At 37.9% G+C, this 17,598-nt stretch overlaps 1 protein-coding gene across 2 annotated transcripts in view; it reads left to right on the top strand.

The window, feature by feature from the left end:
* USP22 (ubiquitin specific peptidase 22) overlaps window positions 1–17,598 on the top strand; it is a 193,723-nt gene that overhangs the window by 114,339 nt on the left and 61,786 nt on the right. For both annotated transcript variants that reach the window (XM_034784873.1, XM_034784872.1), the window contains one exon: window positions 3,831–3,932. In XM_034784873.1, coding sequence (XP_034640764.1) covers window positions 3,831–3,932 — 102 coding nt within the window. The remainder of the gene's footprint in view (window positions 1–3,830; window positions 3,933–17,598) is intronic.

Below are 17,598 nucleotides of genomic sequence, written 5' to 3'. Positions count from 1 at the left end.
TTTAAATTACAGGACTATGCAGTATAGATATTTTCTTTAAAGCTGTGGCATAGGATTCTCCATTTAAAATATTTCATTTTGTAACTTTCCTTTGTGATGCAATTCACTTATCAGACATTTGTTGAGGAATGCTGAAAACACATGCATACTGGAGGGACAGTAGAGAATTGTCTTCTCCTCATCCACAAGAACCTGCACTGTACAGTGGTTCATGTCATTTAAAAGACAGCAGAGTTCTAAATAATCTCCAAATAGAATACTAGAGTTAACAATACTGCTCAGAAACTGTTGGAATGTCTCCATCCTCCACTGCACACTTCAAATTATGAGATGGGCTTAAAATTGCAGAAGTTTAAGAATAGTACATTCAGGTTTGCCTTCTGGTTTTTGAGACTTTAGAGTTCACATTTTCAATCTTTTCTCCACAATCATGAGAGCTAGAAACTTTTCAAAAGAAGGCTGAGATTCTAATGTAATAACATGACTCCAGGAAAAGAGACTTTAAGAAAAACCCCAAATATCACAAGACATGTGATTAAAATTTTTAGAGTTGGAAACACTGGAATAATATCAGAACAAGTTCGAAGACAGGACGTTCTGGGTAGCCAGACCCACAAGTCCAGCCATAGTTCAAGATTAAATCCTCAATTCTTAGATGCAACTATGAGCAACAAAACAGTGTTAATGCTGTAATTCTCCCATATTTCTCAAGTATTGAATGTTTGCATATTTAATGGTGAGGAGAAGAAAATGTATTTGGGTATTCTATGGGTCTCACCTCCTAACTAATGTTCAGAATCTGGATTTACTTCAGAATACCAAAGTCATTAATCTGTATTAAAGAGTGCTTGCAAAATAAGGTGGGTTTTTTTAATTTAAAAAACTAGAACCCAATAAAGCTTCTGAAAACTCTAAATACCTAGATATATGGCCATTCATTAAAATACCTAAATAAACTTTAAAACGATTCCTGAATGGAGAGCTCAAGATCTCATATGCCAAGATGCAATTCTAAATAGCTGTTTTACCTGTGCCAGTGGGAGCCACGGCAGGTAAATCAGTCCGGCCCGCCAGGGGCTTTCCCTACGCAAGCGGCATCCCAAGTTTGGGAAACACTGCCCTTAACCATAAGTGGTAATTTGTACATGCCTTGAGATTTTCAGTCTATTTAAGATTGTTCATGTTGCAGATGTTAGTGCACTCTTGTGTATTTTCATGCCCCTGCCCCGCCATTCCTGGAAAAAATGTGAACCACTGCCAAAGAGTGGGATCAATCTTTCCACATGTTTTGGGGGCACACCTCAATTTTCTCCTTACATTTTATAAAAAGAATAAATGTAAAGGGAACAGGAAATCTTTGAATCTGCTTCCTTCAGCTCCCTATCTCTGCTTTAAACTCTAATGCGGAACAAAACTTGTGACCTTTCTAATGAGAGGTTTCCTGTAAGAGAGATGTCACACCTGTTTTGCTCTTGATGTTTGTCCTGGCATTTAACTTTGTGTGTGTGTGTGTGTGTGTGTGTGTGTGTGTTTTTTTTAATTACTATTTAAACAAGACTTGATTGCTTCACCCAGAATCCAGCAAAGCTGTCAGATCTCTTTTATTTACCTTGACTACTTTAAAATTACTTGAGGACTCAGATTCGCTATTAAGCACTTGGATCCTAAACCTACAAACACTCACGCAACATGCTTAACTTTATACATCTAAATAGTTCCATTGACTTGTGTGGGACTATTCACATGCATAAAGTTAAGCCACTTTTGTGTGCAGGATTGGGGCTTTAGTGTTAATATTTTCACTCTTATGCAATAAACCAATATTTTACGTATTGGATGTGTTTATTTTTTGAACAGGCCCATTAAACAATTAACCAAAGTCCTGTACAGTACCTATTGACAAACTATACTAAATTGGCTTGGTCATTTTTAAATTGTAGCATAACTGAATTTTAGAGTTACCAGGCTTGCAACTGGCCAGTCCAATAGCTGGTAGTACTAAAACGTTGGAAATAATATAAAATTCTGACAGTTTGCTTGCAAAACCGTTTGTTATAAATTAATACAGAAATATTGTTAATCTGAAAAGATTTGCTGAAGCTGTCTATTGAAAAGCTTGTTGCAAGCCAATGTTCTGTCATATGTGGACTGTCCATATGTGTGTCTCTGTAATGCTGCTTCATTCAGCATTTGCCTGTGCATACTGTATAGTGTATTCAAAGCATTGCAGCTGTTTAATCTCCTCAATCTGTTACATGGTAATTAGTTTCCCTTTTTATTTTCCTTGTATTTTCCGTTAATGCTGAACCTTGGGGAAAGGGAAGGGGTGTTTGTTAGTTCTTGTGCTCTTTCATTAAAAATTGTTGAGTCAAATATAGTAAAGAGAGATATGAATCTATGTAGATTTGAAGTTTGTTGTCCTCATGAATCCAAGAATGAAACCTCAGTCATATGCAGGAACCTTGAGGGTCAAGAGTAACTCTGACTCAGACATTTTGGATGGGTAACTTCTGACAGGCAGAGCTATTTCTGAAAATGAAGATCAAAGAGCTATTAAAAATGAAACATGTACCATGCAGAATGTGTAAGCCTCCAGCTACATTTTCTACTCTCCTTCTTTTCATGTGTATGATTTATAATTTATTTTCTCTAGCACAGTACTGTTTCATCGATATGCATTCTGCACAGAATAAGATGAACTCTAATTGACTTTAATCCTCAATTTTAGAATAGATTGCCTGTCCTTTTTTTTTAATGCCAAAATGCTTTTGTGACTTACTATAGCTGGCCTTGCATAGAAATTTCTCTTTGCTGCATAGAATGCTGCAGTAGCCTTTAGCTGGTCAGCGCTTGGGTCTTTTATTGTTGCTGTAGTTTTCATATTTCAGATGATACTGTAGACACCTCTGTGCCCACATCTAATCTGTTCTGCTGATTACTGGCTCTCCTGACTCCCCCCTACCCTCCAGTCCCCCAAACAAAATAAACTTTTTTGAAACATAGCCTTGGGGGCTTTTATTTTAAGAAAATAATTAACATGACAAATTTCAACTATGGCTCTAGAGAAAATAAGGTTTTTCTCTGGGTAGTGGGGAGTTAAATTAAAAAACCCCACTACATCTGACTGTATTTCTGGGGAACGTTAGAGTATTCGACCTTCATTCTACTAGAGTTTCTATTTGCTTTTACCCGATACTATAAAGGCATAGTGAGTGTTATAGCAGCATACCCCCTAATATGTGATGAGGGAATACACTATTAAGTATCTTCCAAATCCTCTAAAACCTGCTTTGCATCTATTAAGAGTAAGGCTGTAGCTGTCCGGTACGTTGGATCTATTTTGGCTTATTTACCATGTTTGTCATTTCATTGAAGAGATGTGGGGACAATTGTCTACATTGCCCTATATCTCAGCCAATCTGTGCTTAGCCCCAAGACATGCGGTTGTGCTGGCAATATGACCCCTTTGAGCCCAAAGAAAATCATGGACACTTGAAACAATAAATAACACTGGATTGGCCTTCATGCTGGGGTTCTTTTTAATTGGAGGTTTTTTTCAACCATTGGTGGAAAGACTGTTACTTGGAAACAGATAGATAGGAATTCTATACAAGTAACTGCTTTTGTGTGCTTTTAGCCCGTGTTTATGGGAACATATTGTCAAGGTCAATTGCTGCCTTTCTGAACAGTAATAAAAAGCAAGCTGGCTATTGTAGTTTTTTGTATACTGTATCCAACTTAATGGACAGTGCATCACAACCTTTTCTTGAAAGTATCCTTTCAGCTGTTCTAGCTAACAGCACCCTGAAACTTTCTTTTCATCTGCTCAGGCATTGGAGAGAAGTATTCAACATGGGAGCCAACCAAACGAGAGTTAGAATTGCTACGACACAACCCCAAGCGGAGAAAAATAACCACAAATTGCACCATAGGTAAGTCAAGGAAACAGTTTCTCAGATGATTTCTCCGCCAACTGCTCTTTCAAAGCCCCGTGATGTTTTTCTTGCCTTTCAAGGTTTAAATGCATGTTCTCAGGTTGTGTCTTACAATTGATTTTCTTTTTAAATGTGTCATGTCATCTTAATGAACGTTGTTTACTGACTTCCATCCTCTCTTCTCTATAGAAGGATGTGTGCTGTGTCATTTCAGATACTGAAGATAGTAACTTCCATAGGAGACCTTCAAAGTTAGGAGACTCTTAAACCCTGTGTATACTAGGAAATTCTATGGGGAAAAAATCCCCACTGACGGTACCACCAGTTCAGTTGAAGTTTTAATTGACGTGGGAGCTGCGAGAACTAATCTACACAAGAGCTCCCATTAGTGCTACCACCAAGGCAGTTGCACCAATGGAAATTCTCTTATTCAGACATACCCCAAATTACATCTTCCTTTCACTTGAGAGCTTTGGTCTTTTACCAAATGGGAGCTTCAGTCTTTTTACCAGTTGGGAGCTTTGACTTCTTTCCTTCTACTTTAGAGGATCCAGAGGAGAGGAACAAAAATGATAAAAAGTTTAGAAAATCTGACTATGAAGGAAGGTTAAAAAAAATGGATATGTTTAGTCTTGAGAAAAGAAGATTGAAGGCAGACCTAATAGATCTTTAATATAATCGTCTATAGTGTTATAAAAAGGACCGTAAACAATTTTTCTCCATGTCCACTGAAGGTAAGACAAGAAGTCATTGTCTTAGTCTGCAGCAGGAGAGGTTTATGTTAATATTATAAAGTTTTTCCTAACTTTAAGGAACAGGTTACCAAGGGAGGTTGTGGAATCCCCGTCATTGGAAGTTTTTAAGAACTGGCTAGACAAACACCTGTCAGGAATGGTCTAGGTATACTTGGTCCTACTTCAGCACAAGGGGATGGCCTAGATGATCTCTCGAGGTCCCTTCTGGCATTACATTTCTATGATTCTATGTTGAAAACTCCAGAAATGAGTCTGAAGGACCCCATTTTGAACCCAAATCACATAGTCTGTTCTCCAACTTATTTTTTAGATTTCAGTTCCTAGTTTCACAGATTCCAAGGCGAGAATGGACCATTCTGTACAAATCAAATATTGTAGCACACAAAGTTAGTTGGCTCACTTTGGAGCCAAGAGCTATCTGATATGCAGGCATAATGAGAGATGATTGGGAAACAGCTGGGGAAGAGAGGAGAAAATATGCAGAAGTTCTCACAAAATGTAGATTCTGTTTTTCATCAAAACTGCCTGACCAGCTCTAATGATGACTAATCTGGTCAGTAATAATCCTGTGGCTGTGTTTTCTTTATAGTTTAATGCATGCTAACATTCAGTTATGAAGCTTTCTGAGATTAGGATGATAACCATAGGCCCAGATTTTTACAGGTATTTAGGCATTGCTCTGTTCAGCATTGCAACGCCTAAGTCTCATTTTCAAAAGTGACTTAGGAGCTTAAGTTCCATTGCCTTTCAATATAACGTAGACTCTTAAGTGCCTAAGTCACTTTTGGAAATGAGTCTGAGTCAATTAGGTGTTGTAGCGCTCAAGGGCGCAATGACTAAGATTCCTTTAAAAATCTGTGCTATAGTCACTAGAAGCAGGAAGCAGTTTGTGAAGTCCTTAAATTTTGCCTCATTTTTCAAAACTACTGTAAGCATTATGTTGTAATAAAGTGCATCATCTAATGTTCATACCTTTTCACCCTCCAAAATTCTTTGGGAGTAATGATGAATAAAATAGTTTTATATACATGTTTCTAGTACAGTAGTGCATAAATAATGCAATACATGTATATAGTACCTGAAATTCTGGATTGAGAAGCAATAATGTGACTTCAAGAAAGGAAATCAAGATCTGGAGATAGAAGAGTAATGTCAAAGAAAGGACATCTATTTTTGCAACAGCAGAGCAGAAAAAAGGGTTGAAACACACCTGGACCTTGGACACTGAGCTGGTTTGTTCTCTCTATTGCTTGTTCATTTTGGGATGTGATTTTTTTATGAAACTGTAATACATTGTATAAGAACTATATTACCAGTTACTTGGCTAAATGAATTCTACAGGACAAATGAAAGTGGATTTGATAAAATGTTAAGGTGCATCTGACCTTTCTGAACAATGAAACGTTTTTGGATGTTGTTTCTCTTTCCATTTTGATGGAATGAGATGCTGATTCTTAAGACTTTTAATTTTTCAGTCTGTTAAAAGGGATGGTTCTGTCTGCATGAAATCTTATACACACAGCATGGGGGGGGGAAAGTACTCATGAAACACAGGGGATAAGGGCAATGACTGATGTCTTTACTTCTGCAGGCATGCTTTTAATAATTTCTCCTACTGAGCCCTGGAGCTGTCTGTATGCCAAGATTTAAAAAGAGAAAAAAATCAAAGCACCCAAGAGACTTAATGCAGTTTTGGGTTACAGTTAAAAGCAAAAGACTTGCTTTCTTTCACAAAAATACATTGGGGGTTTAACTGAAAAAAAATTGTCATTGTCCTTAAGCTATTTCTCTCTATCCCCAGCCTATTGCTAAATATATACCTGTGTGCAGACTGAAATGCTGCAGTTACCTGGACATTCCCATTTCTCTTTTCTGATGCTCATTTCTTCAGACATCAGGTCTTTATTGATCCATAATGGATATCTGTTTCATCTTCTGAGGTAGATAAATGAGTCAGAGAACATGCATAGATGTCTGATTGTATTGGCTCTTGATAATGAAACTTTCGCTGATAATCAGCTGTAAACGTCGCAAACCTATTGATTGATTCTGTTTACATGGAGAATCCAGTTTAGACTAACCAAATGTCTTTTACCTTTTTGTAAAGCTGATTTTAAAAGAAAAAAGGCAGTTACTTGCTTTCTCCCCCTCTCCCTTCCTCCTGGTGTATGCCTAGCTGGATTATGGGAATTGCATTTTGGATTTTTTTAAATTCTCAGGTATGACATGTTGAAATGGTTATTGAGCCTCTTGTTGTCAGATGCCACTGGTGTGGTGCTCTGCTTTGTTCAATGTTGATAACAGTCGGCTGCGTGCACGTGTTCCCTCTGTGTGCTGCCCGGGCTCTGCAGATCACTGGCACGACAGACCCCGAGAAAACCCCCAATGACCACAGACTCCGATACGGTACGAAGGCACCCGGCCAGCTTTATTGTCAAATGAAGCACAGTAAGAGTTTCCAGCAGACTCTACAGGACATACTACGAATCTGTGCCCCCTGACAATGGACACAGCTCAGTCAGTGGCGGGACACTCCACTGTCCCCTAGGCCAGACACAGACACCGTCCCAGGGATGTATTCTTATACACAGGTACAAACAAGTTACACATCAATCCTGACCTATTGAGGTGCAACCCTTCTACGTAGCAAGGTACAGCCCCTCTACGCAGTAAGGTGCCGCCTCTCACCTTGTACATGTTGGTTCGAACAAAACGACTCTCTCCATCATATTACCCTTTTGCCCATCTTTAGGATGGGTCAGCCTGTTCCTTGTTATCTCTGTGGATTGTGCAAGTATCCAAGCATTCTGGTACCTTTTAGGTATGTGTATTTTTGCAATATCCCCCCTTTCCTTGCCAGCTTCTGTGAGCAGGACCTGCCTCTGGCTCACAGTTTAACTTTGCTTTATGTTAGCAAAGTCTTGACCATTACTTTAGTTCAGGCCTTAGGCCTCATACCGGGCCTCTGATACAAGGGTTTATATTTCAGGGCCTCATCTTACTGCACCTTTGATACTGGTTCTGTATAGCTTTAACTGAGGTATACTTGTACTGTAACTAATGAGGATGGCATGGTATTCCTGGAATCCAAGACAATACAGACTTGGAATAGCTTGGAAAAATATGTACATTTGTGGGTTATCCATGGGAGAATTTTGAAAAGAGGGCTTGCCAGAGGGTTTCCCCCATAGTGAGAACTCCACTAACATGGATTGTAATGTACTGGAGTTGGTTCAGAGGTCTAAAATAACCATATTTGTGGTTTCCCATTAGGTTTTACACCATTGGTCTTTAAAACAACATCACTCCAGAGTCATGTGGATTTTTAACTCCCCGCAAAGTCTGCTTTGCACTGCAAGTTATTTTCCTATTCTTGTCTTGTATTGCTGAGAAATGACCTTTTGTGGCCTCTTTAGTAGCTAGCTGGCTCTGTGCACTAGTTTTTCTGAATTTCTGCACAACAGCAATATCCTTAGTCTTGCACTGGCACCATAAATTAACTATGTAGAATGAACTGCCATAAAATGAGTTTTTTATTACTGAGAACTAATAATTCACCAGTGGAAATGCTCCCTTCTACCTTTTATTTCAGTCAAAATAAAATTATATTTCCTTGTACATAGCAACTTGAAAATTTTGACAAGTAGTGTGTAAAGAACCTCTTTTATACATCATGAAAAGACTGATTGCCGAGATTTGTTGGATCTCACCGGCACTACAGTCTCTCTGATTTTTCTTCAAACTGGATAGCTGTATCTCTCTCACCAGAGAATGCTTCCTAACAATGAATATACACACGGTAAATATTTTGCTGAATCACTTTTGTGCCATTGTGCAGATTCCACTACCAATTAAAATAGTTCTAGTAGTGGTGCAGGCTAGAGAATCCCAAGCTTTTATTGGTTCTTGCTTTCTGGATGTTCACCAAAGAATCATCCTCACAGTTGCATTTGCCTGTCTGTGAAGTGACTTTGGGACAAATTGCTTAAGTGCCAACAGTGAGCTCAGGTGCTGATGCAAATAATGATACATGGTCCCCGCCCTAAGGATCTAATCTAGATTAGACAGGCAGTACAGTAGACCTAGAATACATAGGGTGAGTCTGCAAACTTGAAATGCTGATAGTCATTATTTAGTCTTTGCAGAATTAAATAACATCTTGGTTTTGGATTCAAGATTTACTGGTTTGGTTTGATAAATTTCTGACATTCTAATTACACCAGAAAATCCTTAAGGACAATTTGTGTATGATAAAATTTCGATAATGCCACTATTGGAATTTTTTTCCCCAGACATACAAGGAAAAACTCAATTTTTAAGTCTGTCTCCTGTTGCTCTATGGAGACACTGCACTCAGCTAGCCCATCATACTATTACAATCAGATATACAAGAGAGGTTTTTATTATGGGGGTGGGCTGGGTGGGAGGGAGATGTAGCATCTTTTGGGGGCCATTTTCATAGCTCATCTTGTTCTCATATCATTAGTACCCACAAAAGATTAGTACTCCTACTGAGGTATTAGCTAGCCTGTCTCTAATTAGCATATGAAATGACTTTGTGGCTGAAGACTCTGCTACATTACCAGTAGAAAGAATTAGACTCTAAAAGCACATGGATAATTAGCTAGCTAGAGCCACCTGGGATTCCCATTTTCAGTGTTGCAAAAAGGCAGAGGGGGGAGCCTTTAGAGCAGAATGAGCAAATCCTTTTCAGAAAGAATGATGGGGAGTGGGGGAGGTGACACAAACAATAGCCACATCGCAGTGGCAGGTGGTTTTTGCAGCTGTGTGACACCCAGCAGTATGACGTGAGAAAGAGAGGCATGAGTGGAATAAATATTGCAGTAGTGCTTCAGTGTAAAGGTGGCAAAGGGAGATGAGAACAGTGGCCTGGAAATTATTTCTGGTTCTCTAGACAAGCTACCAGAAACATGGCTTTATCTTTCAGTGTTACATAAACTATGCATGAGCAGCCGTGCACAAGGGCCTAACTAGAGAAGACTTGAAGATGTTGTGGACTACATTAATACTTTAAAGTATTTTGTGAATGTGCTTTTTTTTGGTGTACTTGCTTTTGGGTCTAAGACTTCTTAAACTAGCGCAGATGGAAAAGGGGAGTGAAAACACTCTGACACAGCACAGAACTTTTAACTCTGGTTTAAATTTTAATTGTGAGTTGGACACATTAGTGAGTACATACTTGAAATGTGACCGCCATAGAAATGCATTTAAAATGGATTTCAGTTCTCTGCTTTGTCAGATCAAATAACATTTTGAATCAGTCAAAATGGGGTGCATAATATCCTCTTAAGTGCTACCCAAATAAATGCCTCTTGCATAAATACTATCAAGGCATCTTATCGTGTAACTACACCCACCATCTATCTGGAAAACTGATAATTATTCCCTATGTTAATTAGCCAATCCTAAAATATCCTGTGATACAACATCAAATACACCGATAAATGTTTTATAAAATAAACATTCCTTTGCCCTCAGGGAAAGGTCTAAAGGCAGAAAATGAATTTTTATTTTGTTGGGGGGGCCCTGTTCACTGTCTGCAATGTTCTCTTTCCACGGATATTTACGTCCTCCCACCAACTTTGAGTATTGCAGTCTGAAGTAAAAAAGCCTGTTTAAAATAAACAAAAAAAATTAAATTTTTTTTTATTTACTCAAAAAGGCACATGTACAATGTGTAGAAAGGCTTTCTGAAAGTAAACTACAGCAGTAAACCCAGTTGAGCAGCCGTTGGTGAAGGAAAAACCCAAGTAGCTGCTTTTAGACGTTCAAAAAGATTTTGTTTCTTCTAGAAACATTTTTCTTAACAGTTTGTAAACGGAGAACTCCGAGATATGCTGTTAAACAGAATCCCTGTATTTCTTTGGTCATTTGAATGCACTTCACCTTGGTTGCCAAATCTGATGACCCTCTGGAAACTATTCAGGTATCTTGTGTAATCTCACATGTTAATGGTGCGGTTTATAGATTTCTAGTTACAGGTTACAGATAAATCAAAGTTATGGGAGAACTTTTCCTTCAGGATCATTATATTCATGTGGGTGAATCTGACAGTTAATTGACATTATTGTTACAGAAAAACATATATTTTCATGTGCATTTATGTTAATCTCTGATAGATGTTAGCCCTGTTCACCTCAGAGTTCACCTTATTTTGCAGTATGCAAAGTGGGCACAGAGCAAACAAAATACCACCTAGCTCTGATGTAAATATGCACCTTGTTCAGTTTAGAATGAAAAAAAGATATGAGAAGAAATTTAATTCAGAGGTATCACCAAGATTATTTTTAGTTTCTATTTGTTGTATATAGAATGTGGGCACAAAAGTGATGTGAAAGTGCCAAAAAACAAAAACTAGGGAATCCTAATGTCTCAAAACTTGTGCATAGTATTTTTGTGCACTTACATAAACTCAACTCTACAGGATAGCATTCTTTTCACCATGTGATTGTGATTTTTGTTGGAAAAGATTTCCAACAACCAGACAAAAGTAAAGATATGGTTTCACTGCTAAAATGAGAAATGTTTATATTCAGTGAAGAATACGTGTCTGGTAAATGTTGAACGCTGTCTCTTCATTTGATTTATATCATGAGAAACGACAGTAGTCCAACTTTATCCCCAAGGGGTGAAGGAGGAGACTTTTATAGAATTCAGGCTTTTATTTGAACTTTGGAAACAGATTAATTCATCAGGACATCCATCATGGTAGTTTACGAGCAAATTAAACTTCAAAAGTTAGAGAAGGGTAGCTTACTGCAAACTCTGTTCTCACATCTGTACCTAGTTTGTGGTGGGGCCTTTTTAATCTTTCAAATAAAATATTAAGTAGGCTACTAATCTCCAGTAGGAGATCCATCTAAGCAAACAGTTTTTAAGCAAATAGAATTGTGAGCCATTTCTTCAGCTGTAGGCATACCAAGCATAGTGGGGGCGGAGACAGAGAGAGAGACACGCACCCATCTTAAACTAATAGTAATGGTAGAAAAGCATGATGTACTGTCTGGGGAAAAGGAAACAGCCAGCCCCCGTACTATCAGACTTTACAGACTGATAGTCTTTACAGACTATCAGAAATATTGCATTGAATTTTCATAAAGAATGTTTGTAAATCACTGCATTACCATCTACTGTTATAAATTGAGCTGAAGAAAAACATAATTTTAGCCTTTTTAAATTAGATGTTAATCTTTTGAGATGAACAAGCATTTTTCCCAAATGAAACGCTTGATATTTAGTTTGTTTAACTTGGTTATCTTTTCTTGACATAGCTTATTAATGCTACTGTGTTACAGGGAAATTACATCTAGCAGTTGATGACACCTTTGCATCATCACTTTTTAAGGCAAATGAGGATTTATTTGTTCCTGCATTTTAAAGTAATCCAGAATTTTGTAGCAGAAACTAGGACATGCACGTCTCTTCATATTTGATCTCACCGCTCATTAAAATGGAGAGTTTTTAGTACCTCATGAGCTTTTTTTGGGCACACTAATATGAGCACAATGCCTTGACTTCTATGAGGAACCAGTGTTTATGCTTTCCTCTTCTGATTACAGTAACCTTTGCCAGGCTTATAGTCAGAATTTGAAGCAAGGGCAGTTTAGGTTGGACATTAGGAAAAACTTCCTAACTGTCAGGGTGGTTAAGCACTGGAATAAATTGCCTAGGGAGGTTGTGGAATCTCCATCACTAGAGATTTTTAAGAGCAGATTAGACAAACACCTGTCAGGGATGGCCTTAGTCTTGCCATGAGTGCAGGGGACTGGACTAGATGACTTCTTGGGGTCCCTTCCAGTCCTACGATTCTATGATTCTCTAGAAGTGTGTGTGTTTCTTGAGATGGCAAAATTGGTGTATAAATAAAGAAGGAAACAGAAAAAGTGGCCTTGCACGCTATTAGAAATGCAGGTAGGGAAAGAAATAATGTTTTCCAGGTTATAGCAAATTACTTATTTGACAATGTCCTTTTTTTAAAAGAACGGATTTTGTTTTGCAAACTGGGTGCTTATCTCTATTTTGTATTCTCATTCATTCCCATTTAGTAAAAATATGGATTAGTTTTCATCAAGAATCACTTCCATTGCTATAATGCCCAAACTGTAAACAAGCTATAGATGTTGTTTTAACACATCAGTTTATAAAATAAAACTCTGTGAAAGTAGAACATGAATTTTTCTAAATAACAATATTTGTATTTCACCATAAACCCATAACATGACAAATTTCTTGGTAATGGATTTCTTACTGTTCCTTGGCTCTGAAAAATAGCACCTTGCATTGGAGAACCAGTCTTTCAAGACAGTGGTGGGTTGAAGAAAAGAAATAACTACAGAGCAAAAATTTGAAGCACAGGAATGTACCCGTAAAGTGGGAAGTAGATGTATTTAAAGCAAAATCTTCTATAAACTTAATTTCACAGTTCAACACTTTCCAGGGGAGAAAATGGAAGTAATAACTAGTGTGCAGGCGTGCGTGCAAATAGAAGGCTATTCTGAATTAGTTAAATAAGTGATAGAAGTTGAGGAAGATGCTTCTGTTCTTACTTCAGAGGTCTTCATTCAGCAGGTGAAGTAGTGAACATAGGGATTGTAGTTGGAATAGGCTGAGCTTGCCTTACGTTTTTCTCACCTGATTTTGGAAGATAAAGTATTGAAATCACACAACAGTCTTACCTGAAAGAATAAATGGGGATGTGACTAGATGCATAAATTTCTGCTGAATCATGCACACAGGTTTCCCCAATACCACAAGGGCTGCTTACATGTGTCTTCCTTGCCACAATTCCTATGACACAGCCAATGTGTTGTTTGTTGGGCCGTGGCTATTGTGGCAAAGGGACTCTTGAGCAACCTTGATTATAAGTTCTCAAGAGAAGAAACAGAAGCAAAGCTGAAGATTGAAGACCAGTGAAGTTCCACAAGCGAGACTGCTTGGGAGGCAAAGAGAGAGATTGTTTTGGAGCAAGCAGGACTCCATATCCAATTACTTACAGAGCTGAAGATAGGTCCAGACGGAACATTTGGGATTGCTGGGGTTTGGGGGTGCGGGTTGTTTTATTTATATCCAATATAAATATTTCAGTCTGACACTGAGGAATAAAGTCCGAGGATCTAAACTATCTTTGCTTTGCTGCTGTACCTGCTGAATCAGTCACACTGTTTATCCAGGAGAGTGAAAGTAAATTATTCATATTAAAGGTACCTGCAATAGAAAATAAATATTAGGACTTTCCCCCTTTTTGCTCTTTTGTATTATAAATAGAAGGTCTGAGTGGCGGGTGGGTGAGAGTCTATGGGTACACAAGCAAGCACGTGCACGCACATGTTCTCTTGGATTTTACATTAGAAAGCTGTGTCCTATCTAGTCTGCAACATGTCATAGGAATTTAACAAAAAATTGGTTCAGTGATCGCCCTAGTGTAGACAAGGCTCTGGTGCCCTGTGGTGTTTTTACCATTTAGTTAAACCTGCTAAAGCAAATTTAATTGACTTGGTAGTAAGAATGGATCTGGCTGAAAGATTTTTTTACTACTCAGTGGTAGCACCAATGAGAGTTCTCTTTTGTAAAATTCCGTATCATAGACAAAGCTTGAAATGACCAGACAGCTAATTAAATGATGATCTCAGAAGAGGCAAGACAGAGAGATGAGAAACTGAAAGAGAGAGCGAGATTTAGGAAGGGATTTAAGCCAATGCCTGACTTTAAGCGTGTGAGTAGTCCTGTTTGATGTTAATCGTGTGCTAAAATTCTTGCAGAATTGGAACCTAAATCATCTAAAAAAATTTTTGTATGTATTTGGCTTCATTTATTAATAGTTTGAAGAAAGCCTTGATATTGAATCCCTCTTGCCTTCAGTTAAGGTGTAGGAGCAAACAGTACATATCCCTCTGACACCTACTAGGTCTAGCAAAACCAGGGAAGAGCTAAGAACGTGATCCAGTTGCTGATAGGTTTAAAATAAAAAAAAGCAGTAAATCTTTTTTTTTTCTAAAAAACCTTTTTTAAAAAGTCAGGTCTACTGTATCTAATGCAAAGAAAAGTAAGAAAAAATAATCCTTTGAGAGTCTTGTGTTAGTGGCTCTAGTAAAGAAGTCTGTTCCATTCTGTGTATCTCATTGTGCTTGATAAAAGAAAATACCAAGCTAATGATAAATGATTATATATTTTTTTCTGAATCTGCTTTTGCAGTCAGTAAACTGTAATGGTGAAATGCTTTTGCTCCTTACTGATCCTGTTAGGTGTATAAGGATGACCTCAAAGTATGTGTTTTTCTGTACTCCTCTTCCCCCCTCAAAAAAGTTTCTCTTTTAGAAATAACAGTAGTATCAAATCTTTATTCCCCTGCTTTTGCTTGATGGACTGAAGAGCTAGTGTTATAGTTGAAATCTGAGTGGCAGCTTTTTCAGCCCTGGCTTGAAGAGAGGAAGGACACCAATGTCTTCACCGAGAGCTTTTATCCCACTATTCGTTCTAGAGTTTGAGTTTTAACAAATTAAAATGTAAACCAATTTACCCCAACATCATCTTTGTTCCTAATGGTTAACTAATATGACACTTATTTTTCTTTTTAAACGCTCCAAAGGTGATCCTGGCAACTATAGGCTGGTATGCCTAACTTTGGTACCAGGCAGATTGGTTGAAACTATAGGAATGAACAGAATTATCAGACAAATAGATGACTATAATATGTTGGGGAAGAGTCAATATTTTCTAAAGGGAAATCATGCCTCACCAATCTATTAGAATTATTTAAGGAGGTCAACAAACATGGACAAGGATGATCCAAGTGTACTCGGACTTTCAGAAAGCCTTTGACAAGGTCCCTGACCAAAGGTTTTTAAGTAAAGTAAGCAGTCGTGAGCTAAAAGGGAAGATCCCTTCATGGATCAATAACTGGTTTAAAGATTGGATGCAAAAGGTAAGAATAAGTGGCCCAGTTCTATTGAACATATTCATAAACGATCTGGAAAAAGCGGTAAACAGTTAGGTGGCAAAGTTTGCAGATGATACATAATTACTCAAGATAGTTAAGTCCAAAGCTAACTGCAAAGACTTGCAAAGGGATCTCATAAAACTGGCTAAGAAAATGGCAGATGAAATTCAACGTTGATAAATGCAAAATAATGTACATTGGAAAACAGAATCCCAACTATAGATACAAAATGATAAGGTCTAAATTAGTTGTTACCATTCAAAAATGAGATCTTAGAGTCATTGTGGATAGTTCTCTGAAAATATCTGCTCATTGTGCAGCAGCAGTCAAAAAAGCTTAGAAACTACTAGGAAAGGGATAATAAAATAAAATGGAAAATATAATGCCACTGTATAAATCCATGGTATGTCCACACTTTGAATATTGCGTGCAGTTCCAATTGCCTCATCTCAAAAAAGGTGCATTAGAATTTGGGAAAGTATAGAGAACAGCAACAAGAATGTTTAGGGGTATGGAACAACTTCCATATGAGGAGAGATTAAAAAGACTGGGACTGTTCAGCGGGGGGGGGGGGGGGGGGATGACTGGTGGGGGATATGATAGAGGTCTATAAAATAATGGGTGGTGTGGAGAAAGTGAATAAAGAAGTGTTATAACCTATTCACATAACACAAACCAAGAGTCATTCAATTGAATTAATAGGCAGCAAGTTTAAAACAATCACAAGGAAGTACTATACTACTTCACACAACATGCAGTCAACCTGTGGAACTCACTGCCAAGGGATGTTGTGCAGGCCAAAAGTAATAACTGGATTTTGAAAAGAATTGCAGAAGTTTGAGGATAGGTCTACAAATGACTTAACCATTAGTAACTGCATGCTCCCTAAGCCTCTTACTTCTAGAAACTGGATCTGGATGACGGGCTGGATCACTTGATAAATTACTGTGTTCTGTTCGCTCCCTCTGAAACATCTGGTACTGGCCACTGTCAGAGACAGGATAATGGGCTAGAAGGACCATTGATCTGACTCAGTGTGGACATTTATATCAAGTAATAGCTCTGGATTTTACATACCATGGTCTCCATTCTAGCCCTCAAAAAATGGGTTGGTTGGGCCAATGTTCATCTTGCCAGTCCTTTTTCTTCTTGTTGATCTCTCTTAGTAGCAAATGGGTTGGGAAAGAGGTCGCTAGGTAGTCTTGAAATGTTGTAGATCAAGAGTATTTTTAGCAGCCCCTAGAAATTAGATACATTTTAAGGTGGTATTCTTGGAATCACTCCCTACAGGAAGAAACTTACATATTTGCTAGTGTCCATTTTCTGTAAAACTTTGCAAATTGTCTAGGAGGGCTGATTGAGGGGGGTAGTAAGCTTTGAATCCTGAGGATAAATGTCTGAGCTTGACAACAAATTGGCATTGAAACGAATATTTGAAATGACTTGCTAAACACGTGGGTTCTGGCAGAAATATTTAGTTTGAGTCATGCTTGAAGATTTAATTTGCTGCTGCTTTGCTTTGTAGGTTTTTCACTTTGAGGCAGTTTTCTTCTGCACAGAACAGTTTGGCTTAAATCAAGACCGCAATCTTAATAGGACCTCTTTTAAAATATATGCCTGTTCAGTACTCTCCTGGGAATAGTGGTTTTTCATACAAGTTATAAAGAATTCTAGTACAGGTTATTTATGATTGAGTTTTCTTTAGTATTTGGATGTTTATATATGTTTTAGCAGAGAGAAATGATACCAGTAAAGAGAGACAGACATCAGAAGACTTTGGTTCATATTTATATAGAATATATTGCACAGCATGAAATTTGGGATTACAAGCTGCAAATTGAGTAAAAACCAAAAATACGTTGTTGCAAGGGCTTCTGCCTCTACTAAAACTCCTGAAGGCTCTGAAATGATCTATAGGTGAAATAACCAGATGAATGAAATTGAGGCTGAG

This window comes from Trachemys scripta, chromosome 10, assembly GCF_013100865.1.
Source record: "Trachemys scripta elegans isolate TJP31775 chromosome 10, CAS_Tse_1.0, whole genome shotgun sequence".
NCBI lineage: Eukaryota > Metazoa > Chordata > Testudines > Emydidae > Trachemys > Trachemys scripta.
This window is presented reverse-complemented; position numbering and strand designations above follow the sequence as displayed.